General features: G+C 41.2%; 1 protein-coding gene across 1 annotated transcript in view; it reads left to right on the forward strand.

Annotated features, from left to right (window-relative positions):
• Positions 1-9,482, forward strand: part of ELMOD1 (ELMO domain containing 1) — a 28,109-nt gene extending 18,627 nt beyond the window's left edge. Inside the window, exons 9-10 of the mRNA XM_047072412.1 lie at positions 870-1,003; positions 9,275-9,482. Of these exons, the coding sequence (XP_046928368.1) occupies positions 870-1,003; positions 9,275-9,447 (307 nt within the window). The 3' untranslated portion in view covers positions 9,448-9,482. The remainder of the gene's footprint in view (positions 1-869; positions 1,004-9,274) is intronic.
• The last annotated feature ends 2,625 nt before the right edge of the window (positions 9,483-12,107 follow it).

The raw sequence follows: 12,107 nt of genomic DNA on the forward strand, positions 1-12,107 counted from the left end.
ATTTTCAGAAACCATCATTTAGAATTGGGCTTCATAGTTTTAAGGATTTTTATCAAGTATCAATTTATTGATTATATAAATTTACTTTAGAAGTCTTTTTTAAAATTCCCCTTTGCATTCAAAAATATTGCTGAATGGAGAACTCCCTTTTTTAATGTGATGGATTTGTGTTACTCTGAGACTTAAGTACTCAGTTCCATTTAATTTTTGATACGCATGTAGAAACGGAACTAGGAAATATACCGAGTGCTAAGATACTTAAATTCTCCCCCATCTTAAAAGTAATATATAACTCATTATGGAAAATCTAGAAAATATAGGAAAGTAAACAAAAAAATATCACCTCAATCTTATTACTCTAAGATACCACAGTAATATCTGGTGGCATTTCATTCTCGCCTGTTTTTTGTGCACATCTGTGTGTATATAATAAAACCTGGCTTGTTTTATACATAATGTTTCCTACTTAAGTAGTCTTTAGAAATATAGTATTTATTGGCTGTAGTATATCATAAGAGATTACCACAACTTATTTCACCAATCACCTTTTTTAGAATATGTGAATAGCTTGCATGTCTTTGCCATTATAAATAATGCTATAATGAGTACCCTTGGGTATAAAGCTCTCAGTTTCAGATTTTTTTCTCTTATATATTTAGAAATAAAATTACCCAATCAAAGCATATGGATTCTTAATTCCCTTGGTTACATTACTGGTATTTTGATAAGTTACGAAATTCAGGGTAAAGATAGGATAGAGAGGGAAGGCCAACCTTCCAATCTGATATCTTATAAGTCATTTAAAAATTAGGTTATATTTTTCAATGCTTATGTGACACACAGTTGGTTTTGTGGTTTACGCTTTACAGGTACTCATTTGCAATTGTGGGCATCAATATAACTGATCTGGCGTATAATCTACTGGTGAGCGGAGCGCTAAAAACTCACTTCTACAACATTGCCCCAGAAGCTCCAACACTGTCTCATTTCCAGCAAACATTTTGTAAGTGTCCTACTGCTTAAACAGCAATATAGTTTCTATGGAACACTCTACGCAAGGGGCAAAGCGGAGAGATCTTTGCAATTTGGCTGCTTTGGGGTCTTTGAAGTTCCCCTTTGGTTTTGATTTTGTTGTCTTCTTCTTAAAATCCAACAGTGATATTTGCAGGCATCGTGGATTTTTCTCTTTCCCAGCTCTTGCTTAATATTCAGGGTATCAGCTTCTGGTCTGGGTGTCTCCCTCCCTCTGATCCAGCATGGCACAGCACTTAAGAGCCTGGGTTCTGAAGACAGCCTGAGTTGACTCCTGGGTCTACGCTTACCAGACTCTCTAAGCCTTAGTTATGGCATCTACAAGATGAGTCCTTTCCTTATAGAGTTGCCATGAAGATAAAGTGAGATAACGGACACAAACTTTTTACTAGCCAGTTCCACACTTGGTGCTCAGGGAGCACGAGAAAGAGGGAGTGCTGGTTTCGTGGGTGATACGGAGAGTTGGTAGCGTTGCCACTGGTATTACTCTTCCCGCTTTCCCTACTAGTGCCACGGAGGGAAGATGTGTAGCCCCCCCCAGATTAGATGCTGCAGAGGTAAGTATGAATGCGGGGTATCCTCTGGAGTCGCAGTTATACTGAGGTTTCAGAAGATAAAGAACAAGATGATATGACAGAGCCCTGGAACGTTTTTCTCCATTCTTAGAGACACGATCCTAAAATCTGAATGTCATTCCGATCCTTGAGGGCCAGACACAGACTGGTTTGGAGGAACATGGAAGGACGTTCTAAATCATCAAGCAACTCAGGCAGTTTAAAGGAGAAATGTCATCTAAACCATTTACACCACACTTGCTGCACTGAGGGCCTCGTACCCAGGATTTCTTAGCAAAAAAAAAAAAAAAAAAAAAAAAAAAAATTCTAAGTTTTTCCTCTATTTTATATTTCTTTCAACTCTTCTTTTCTGCTAATTTGCTAAGCAGTTCTGCCACTCTAAGTATGGTTAAGACACAGATGCTCATCTCAAATCCACTGCGGGGGCATGCTGGTCCCCATTTCATTTTTACAATGTGACAGAATTAACAGCAATTTATTTTCTCTAAACTCCTAAATTAATAGCGATTCTATTATCTAGCATTTTGTCTTTTTAAATATCTCCTTAATCCGGACTTCTGGTTAATGATGGCATACTTAATGCATTTATTATGCTCCCTTTTAAAACTTCACTGAACTTGGGGTGCCTCGGTGGCTCAGTCGGTTAAGCATCCGACTTCTGCTCAGGTCATGATCTCACAGTCCGTGATTTCGAGCCCTGCATCGGGCTCTGTGCTGACATCTCAGAGCCTGGAGCCTGCTTCAGATTCTGTGTCTCCCTCTCTCTGACCCTACCCAGTTCATGCTCTATCCTTCTCCGTCTCAAAAATAAATAAACATTAAAAAAAATTTTTTTTAACTTCACTGAAGTTAATGTAGAAGGATTTTTTCCAAGAAAGCACGAACCCACAAGGACAGGAAAAATCAAGAAGTAAGCAATAAAAACCTCATTTTAGAAACTGGAAAACAGATTAAGTGATAACTGATTTAGCAGTCCTGAGAAAATAAATCCCAAACAGGTAGTGTGGAAAGGTAAGAAGCAACCTGATTTACTCCACAGGACCTCCCAGGAGGTTCAGGAAGCCTATCACAGGAATGAAGTGAAGAGAATTTTCAAAGACAAAGGTGAAGGAAAAGCTCCAGGTGATATCTGTGCAGCAGGATGAGAATATTAAATCTAGACTTTAACAGGTCAGAACGCTCTGATAGCAACTCTTTGAAGAATATAAAACTGATGGGAGTGTCTAACCTTGTTTGAACACACTGCAAAGATACTGGCCTGGTTTAGAGTGAAGGTGGTGAAAACTAAGCAAATAAACAGAGAGGGCAGTTGGTAATACCACACAAAGGAAATTGTTAGGAAATACGTGATAATGTGGTTGGAATTGGGTGAAAGAGAGTGAAATCTTCATCTTCTTCTAAGGGAAGTCCAAAAAATTCACGCAATGGAAATCACATTGTATACAGTCATGGAAGTCGATGATCAAAATAATCAGCAAAAAAGATGAAATGTTCCTTTAGGGAAGCAGTCAGTAAGGCAGGAAGTGCTGCTGGGTTTTGTTTAGTTTTTGTAACAAGACTTGTTAAACTGTATGACTCTAAACTATATGCATGTATAACTTAGATAAAAATCAAGAGCAAATTTAAAAATACATATACTTTATGACTGGTTAATAGTGGAAAATGGCAGCCCCTCAAATATATGATTATAGCTCCTACGCTGACAACTAGGTGATTATATTCAGTCTGACCATTTCTGGCAGATACTGAAGTTTTACTACAGATTGGGTTCTGTGCATCTAAAAAAATTAATTAAAACATAGTGGGAAGGATTTTGTGATTGGGAAGTAAAGATACTGTTTTTAAGAAGTGAAAAGGCTCAGGGTGCCTGGGTGGCTCAGATGGTTAAGCATCTGATTTCAGCTCAGGTCATGATCTCACAGCTTGTGAGTGTGAGCCCCACGTCAGGCTCTGTGCCTGACAGCTCAGAGCCTGGAACCTACTTCTGATTCTGTGTCTCCCTCTCTCTCTGCCCCTCCCAGGCTTGTGCTCTCTTTCTCTCTCTCAAAACTAAACATTAAAAAAAATTTTTTTTAATTGAAAAGACTTATGGCTGACACAGCTCACTCAGTCTGGGAGTCAAGGAAAACTTGCCAAAACAGAATGACTTTTAGTTTTAGGCATTCTGAGGGTGAGTTTCTGTTGGGAAATCCTCACAGAGCTGAACAGTGGGCACTCCAACGTAAGGCCCTGGAACTCTGAGGAATTACAAGTCCAGATTTGGGATTCATCAGCATTGAGAAGAAAATCAGAGCCACACAGTGGGGGCGCTCTGGCAGGAGAAAATCAAAATGAGAATCATAGGAATTGGCATTTAAGGACAGGCATTTTGTTGTTTGTATGCACTACTGTATCCTCAGCAAAGAGCCTGGGAGAGTAGGTGCTCAGTAGATATTGGTTGGTTGGTTGGTTGGTTGGTTGGTTGGTTGGCTGGATGGTTGGTTGGTTGGATGGATGGTTGGATAGATGGATGGATGGATGGATGGATGGATGGATGGACGGTTGGATGGATGGATGGATGGTTGGTTGGATGGACGGACGGATGGATGGATGGATGGATGGATGGACGGATGGTTGGATGGATGGTTGGATGGATGGATGGATGGTTGGATGGATGGTTGATTGGATGGATGGATGGATGGATGGATGGATGGATAGATGGTTTGATGGATGGATGGATGGTTGGCTGGATGGATGAATGGATGGATGGATGGTTTGATGGATGGATGGATGGTTGGATGGATGGATGGATGGATGGGTGGGTGGAGAGGAAGCTAAAATAAAGGATAATGTCTTTTGTAGAAGAAAGGAAGCTTAGCTCCACACTGAACATGGAGCCTGCTTAAGATTCTCTCTTTCTCTCTCTTTCTCTTTCCACCCCTTCCCTCTGCCCCTCTGCAGCTCTCTTTCTCTCACGCACACACCTTCTCTCTCTTTCTCTTAAAAAAAAAGAAAGAAAAGAAAAAAGAAAAGGAAAGGAAATCTAGTTTCTCATGAAAAATTTAGCTTTTGGCCTTAACTGACAGGTTTTCAAGAGAACCCTAGCCAGGGTAAGTGGCATGCAGTAGGGTTACTCATTTCCCAAGGCCCTCACCAGTTTTTCAGAAAGCACACAATCCCCCTGTGAACTGGGGTATATGCAGAGGGACTCACACCTCTTCAGAGGAAGCACCCTGTGCCCTGAATTCATTGTCCCTCCATTGGACAAGAGCAGTTCTGCACGTTTCCTCTGTAATATTCTTGCAATTATTTGTGTCCTTGCTTATGTGTATGCTGTCTACTAACTGAATGCAGCGAAGCAAAACCAAGATACATTCAAGCAACAACAAATACACTGCAGGCTTGGGCTGGAAAGCCAAATTAGTATTCTAAACAGGTATTTCATCTAGGTGAAAAATGTAAGAGAATAATAGCTCTATCATTCTGACTTTATAGTAGTATTCAGCGAATACTACACTATGAGGCAGTATGCTACGAAAACTGCATTCAGTCTAAAGCTTCCCTGAAATGAAGCAAGGTGAGGTGTCATGAGCACAAGGAAAAGTACAGTGACCAGAAAAGGAAAAAGAATGATCTTTCCTTTGACCTTCAGAAGCGACTATTCAGTAAGAGTAAGAACCAGAGGAAGAGGGTACACTGGAAGAGGCAGCAGGTACAGTGGTGGAGAGTCAGCCAACTTCAGGTTCTGGCTTCCAGCTTCCAGCTGTATTGTGGGATTGTACATCATTTAAATACCTTTTCTAAGCCCAATGTTCTCATCCGTAAAACGAAGCTATATCTGCACTGCCTACTCCACAAAGCTGTTGTGAGAATTAAGAAACTATAAGCAATAGTCTGGCCTCTGTTTCCTCCCTCTGCTTTCCACACCATTTTGTTAGCTTTCTCAGCTAATAAATCATCACTGGCAATTGTCTACCTGGGTGTCTCTTCCAAGAGGTAGAGAATTGGGGAACACAGGAACTCTACCTTTTTCTTGTATCTGTTGCATATGTGTTACTTGGCAGATGAGCCAACTGGCCAACTGACTGAATGGATATAGGAACACTCTGTTCATATAAAAATGAGTTGAGTTTTACAATTATCATGTGTACCCTGGAAGCCAAGCCACCATTTCTGCATTTTGATTCAAATCATGTTATACAGTCACTATTCTCCTGATGGGACAGCTTCACTTTTGTAGCTTCTTAAGAGGAAGGATCCTGAGAGTGGGGTCAGATTGTTAACCACCCACCTCTAGTCTTATCCTTGCCTGTCTTTAAAACCTTTCAAAATGTCTTTCTGTAACTGCATTTAAGGTAGAAAAATGGGGAAACCAAATGGGTCTGCATTCTTCTAACACTCTGAGCTACACAAGATCACCTTAGAGTCAGTTGCCATCATACCAGCACATTGTAGAGAAGAGTGAATATTTTCATGTGTCTGATGAGAAAGTAAATTCTTCATTAGAAGATGATTTTCCCAGTGCCTGTTCATTGTTGTTGATAAGGACAAAGACCGTATAACTCATGAGATACTGATAAGACGCTTTTAGCTGATTATGTATAATTTTAATTCGAAGTATTAGAAGTCTGACTCTACAAAACAACTCAGGCACATTTACTTGAGCTCAGAGGCTAAGTCAGGAAGATTATGTATATTATATAGCACAGGAGGAAGAAATTATAAATTATCGTAAGATTTCACATAGAACCACAAAAAAATATAACATTTAGAAAAAAGCCAAAGGAACTTAAAAAGATGGCATCTTCTAGAACAATGGATCTGAAACTTTAGTGACCTGAGACTCATCTTACTCAACTGCGGTTGAATCTGAGAGGTCTGCATTTTTAAAAAGTACCTCATAACATTCTCAGGATACTTCAGGACTTTGCCCAGTCACTGAAATGGACACATGATTGAATTCTTTTGGTTGAATAAGATATTGAGATTAGAGGAAACAACTTCCTCTTGATGTGCATGAAAACAACCAGAATAATAAGCAGACTCCTGATCATGGCCTGTGAGAAATGGTGAGGAGAAATAGGGATGCTTAGCCTAGAAAAGAGAGAAGTTCAGGGCATAAAAGACACTTCAAATATTTGAGTTGGAGAAGGACTGAATTTGTTCCAAGAAATACAGGGTAACAGATTTTGGCCCAGTGTAAGGAAAATCCCTTTAAAAACCAGGTTCTAGGGGCGCCTGGGTGGCGCAGTCGGTTAAGCGTCCGACTTCAGCCAGGTCACGATCTCGCGGTCCGTGAGTTCGAGCCCCGCGTCGGGCTCTGGGCTGATGGCTCAGAGCCTGGAGCCTGTTTCCGATTCTGTGTCTCCCTCTCTCTCTGCCCCTCCCCCGTTCATGCTCTGTCTCTCTCTGTCCCAAAAAAATAAATAAACATTGAAAAAAAATAAAAACCAGGTTCTTCATCCATGGGACAGGCTAATGTCGGCATTGTCACCAGAAGAGCTCAAGGCCGGACGCTGCCTCGGGGAATCCAAGCAGCAGATAGAGTAGGATGGATAAGACCGCTCCTGGGATTGCTGATCTGGGGTTTCCCAGATGTGATCAGGTTTCCTTAACAGTGGCAGTGGGCCCTGGGCTGTGTGACCCAGAGGCCTATGAGTCAGCACTGATGTGTGTCCCCATGGAGAGATGTTAAAAACAGTCACATCAGTTATGTGTGGAGGGCCTGATATAAATCTAATCCTAAAAGAAATGCAATGGTCAATCCCCACAAAAAGCAAACCAAATTTTCTCCCTCCTTACTACCTTTCTTCCTGTAGTTGTAGAGAGGCTATATACTTAAAGATGTATAAGCATATTTAACAGCATAATGAATGAGAAGCCAGGGAAGTTTGTGCAAGTGGACCAATATCTGGAAGTGTGTGTTGGGGGTGGAAGGAAGGTCACTTCTAATTTTGTATTACAGCAAGATAGGGTAGAGGTTTTTAAAAATCTGTTTGGGACCAATGTTCAAGGTTTTCTCGTAAGTAGCTAGTTAATAAATAGAAAAACAAATGGCTTTAATTTTTACTTTTTACTATTAGGACTTAAAATGTTTGTTCCAAAATTCTCTTCCCATACCCCCCATCATCTCTCTGCTCACTCCTTCCCCAGTGGAAAGAGCTAGGATTCTAACCAGGTTTCTGGCTCTGGAATCCTTACTCCTTCTAAATTTTTTTTTTTCAACGTTTATTTATTTTTGGGACAGAGAGAGACAGAGCATGAACAGGGGAGGAGCAGAGAGAGAGGGAGACACAGAATCGGAAACAGGCTCCAGGCTCTGAGCCATCAGCCCAGAGCCTGACGCGGGGCTCGAACTCACGGACCGCGAGATCGTGACCTGGCTGAAGTCGGACGCTTAACCGACTGCGCCACCCAGGCGCCCCGATCCTTCTAATGCTAATACCAAGAAAAGCTTCTGTAATGTTTTGTTTTGTTTTGTTTTTTAAGTAAACGATTATTTTCTTAAGTACTTTTTTCCTAATATATAACAAGACACTTGAACTTGTTATAGGTTTACTACATACAAGTATCTTTTATTGTCTTCTTAAAAAGCTATTTAGGGGCACCTGGGTGGCGCAGTCGGTTAAGCGTCCGACTTCAGCCAGGTCACGATCTCACGGTCCGTGAGTTCGAGCCCCGCGTCAGGCTCTGGGCTGATGGCTCGGAGCCTGGAGCCTGTTTCCGATTCTGTGTCTCCCTCTCTCTGCCCCTCGCCCGTTCATGCTCTGTCTCTCTCTGTCCCAAAAATAAATAAAAAACGTTGAAAAAAAAAAAAAAAGCTATTCACATGTCAGTTCTAAATGGGGGCGGGGGGAGGGGAGGGAGGCAGTGCACAGTGGGGAAAATAGCACAATGAATAGATTCAATACGTAGCGCTTATTCCGAAAACGTTCCCAATCCATATTATTCATAGATAACATTTTTGAGACACAGAAGTATTTGAAGAGGACATTATGCTTCAGAGCAAGAAGGTCTTAGTAACAATTTCATGTAGTTTAATGACTGCTCTGTGTTGTTCAGAGTTGATTTACAATTTTTATTGTCTCATAATAGACTGTCAGAACACATTTGTTTGATTTGTCAGAGTAATTTAAAGCTTTTCTCAAATCAAGTAACAAGAGAAAAAAGGCTGACTGGAGTAATTCTGAAAAATCAGGCATTATGTTAATTTAATCAGGAGGGGCAGGATGAAGTGGTCACTGTCAGCCCCTCAGGTTCTGCTCCAGATGTGGTGCACATTCCAGAGACGCAGAACTGTCTGTCTCCCTCCTTGAGTACAGGGACAATAATCCCAGGACCAGCCGCAAAAATCTTGCAGACTGGTAGTTTCTACTGCACGAATTTTATTTCATTTTTTTTTTTATATATAATTTATTGTCAAATTGGCTTACCTACAACACCCAGTGCTCATCCCAATAAGCGCCCTCCTCAATGCCGGTCACCCATTTGCCCTCTCCTCACCCACGGGTTTTAAAGAACAATCCATAACAGGAGTATCTGCTGCATTTCGACCTCTTCTTTGAGCCCCAGGGTTGCCGTCAATTGACCAATTGATCGGACATCTCTTTCAGCATTCAGTGACTCTGAATGTGATTAAGGACTTTTTTCTTTCTCCTGCAATCTTATCACTGTCTTCTCTGTAACAGGCTACTTGATGCACGAGTTTCACAAGTTTTGGATTGAAGAGGACCCCACGGACATCATGGAATTCAATCGTGTGCGGGAGAAATTTCGCAAGAGGATCATAAAACAGCTGCGGAACCCAGACATGGCATTGTGCCCACACTTCGCTGCCTCAGAAGGTTTGATCAACATGTAGTCGCGCATACTGGTTTTAACGGATACCCCCGGAACACTGCCTCGTTGTCGTGTTAGTTCCCTGCTTAGGTCCCAGCTCATACACTGAGTGCACACAGTGATTGTATGCATGCCTTTTGGTACGGTACTTTCATCTCTGGGTCACAACTACCAGATCCCCAGATATCACCGCTTCTGGAGTATCTGCCATCCAGTGACTGTTCATGTTGTGGCATTATGCAGTGTTACATTTGCCTTGACGCCCAAGTATGGAGAGAGTTTTCTATTTTTTTAGATTGTTTTCCTCCCCCTCATCATTCAGCATCGAAGAACTGTATTTCTCTAGCTGTCTTTTGTATGTGAGAGATCTAGCGGACTCTTGTTCTGTGAAAGCCTTTTAATTTATTGATACGTCTCATGACTACCGCTGCTAGCTCTTCGGGCCGGGTTCACGCTTGGACCTCATTCCACTAAAGTATATGACTTGCAAATAATACAGACAGACACATGATAAACCAAACCATTCCTGCAAACATAGCTGCGCTTCATGACGATGTAACGAGGCTTACGAGAAGCAGATTTAGGTAGGTGCTGTTTTTGTCCAAAGTACCGCAGAATTATACTGTAACTTATCCCCAGTTGCGATTGTATCCTAGTCATATGGATATCAAATTATTTTATTCCCCTAATTTTACTGGCTTGGATGCCTAAATATGTTTATGATGCTTGGAGCCTCAGAAAAGCTGCAGAAGATTTTTCACTGCCTGCCTCTTGCTGAACTCAGTTACACCCTGGCACTCTTCTGATCCAAGCATCTGTGCTTGGGGAACTGAGTGCTGACTGGTTTATTTTTAACAGCAAGAGGTTATATGAAAAAAAAAAAACAATTTGCAAGAAAATGTGTTGCAAGAGAGGGACCTAAGGTGTGTCCTTCTGTAGTATTTCTTGAAAATAATGACCTTGTCTTGTATCAGTGAAAAAAGTAAATGGCTTGGAGGGGGGGAAAAATCACATCATTCCAAAACTGCTAAAAATCATTTGAAAGACCATGATTTCGTTTGGAATTATGATTGTAGTCTGTTGAATAGTATTTACCATGGCATTTCATACCCATGGTATTTTATACCTTCTGACTATCGATTTTAGTATGATTAGACGTTTGTGTAATCACTTGCTTACTTAAATGAATTTTGAGTACTGCCTAACTGTCAGTTATATGAATAAATTACATGTCATTCTACTGTAATGTGTAGTGGATTTCATTTTAATATTTTTGTGCTCCCACAGCCTCTGAATATGCAAAGATGTGAGTGGGTAGAATGTCAAAGACAGACAACCTAGAGCTGAATATAAATCACGCCATCATTCCGAGTAACCAGGTGTAAATTACAGTGTGTCATATCTGAGAGACTTCTTTTGTTTAACATTGAGGCCTGATGGTGCTTTAATGAAAGAACAGGATCCAGCTTTTTCTTTGTAACCTCCTTATAAAGCCTGGATTGCCTATGGGAAGACAATTGATAAAGGAAACATTAAGCTACCTTTGTTTCCTTGTCCATTCTAGCTCCTCTGGGATTTTGCTATACGTCCTCTTTCAGCTGGGTACCAGGTGGCATCGTTCGCCCGGCCTCTATTACAGCCCTGTGCCCTTCTACACAGTGCAGAAGGAAAGGACCTGATTAACGCATGACATGTATCTTGAGGAACGACAGAGTGAGAATGTGTGAACCTGGTAAATGGCCTGTCTTGGGAGCCCCGAATTTCTACCGCAGCTGCGGCTGCTGTGTGTGAAGGCTACGTTGTCTCTTTCTATCCACTCTGGCCCTGTGTCACTGATGCGGCTTGATAGTGTGTGGCATTTACACTACCTCACGTCTCTTCTGCTCAGGTAGAGACAGCTGATGGTAACAAAGCTGGAAGTTTTCTCTCCCAGCTCCTTGCACGATTTCGCTCGGTCATGTCTTAACATGGCTGCAGAATTTTAGGATGGGCTGCCGGCTCCTCCTAGTTCTGAGTATTATTACCAGTTCTGAGTATTATCAGACTTCTTGTTCACACCTGCTTGTGAAAGATGCGTTCTGCCCAGTAACATGAAGGGAAGCGAGAAAAAGAAGAGAAGGGTTTCAGAAGCTTCAAAAAATGTGTGATGTGCATGTGTTTTCCCCTTGAGCATTCTTAGCTCGTGTATACTTATTCCACTGAACAAGGGTTGACACTTAGAATGTAAATCATGTAGCAAGCCTCTTCCAAGTTTTCCAAAACATTGCTTGCTATGATAAAAACACATTCTAATTTTCACTACAGAAAGAAAACCCTTTGAAGCACCGTTTTTGAAAATTATGACTTCAATCTGACTTTCCTTATCACAATTCTTGTTATTGTACTGAAAAAATATGTTTTTGCCTGATAATCCACCATCTTTTCTACTTGAAAACTTAAATATATACCTACCCCAAAATATAGGATGCCCTTACGATATATCTTCTAAGCTCAAGATACTTTTGAGAAAAAGAAGAGGATGCTGTGAATAATTTCTCCAGGACAACAGGGTAAACTGACAGTTTGAGGAAACGGAGATGTTAGGTGGCTGGGAGAGACCAAGAGACAGACTTAAGTAGGGACTGTCCACCCACGACTCAGACAAATGCAACCTGATTTCTTCACATTCTAACCTCTGGGAGA

The sequence above is a fragment of the Lynx rufus genome, unplaced genomic scaffold (genome assembly GCF_022079265.1).
Source record: "Lynx rufus isolate CCGP_SWC_20201006 ecotype Redwood Valley unplaced genomic scaffold, mLynRuf1.p SCAF_9, whole genome shotgun sequence".
NCBI classification, from domain to species: Eukaryota; Metazoa; Chordata; class Mammalia; order Carnivora; family Felidae; genus Lynx; species Lynx rufus.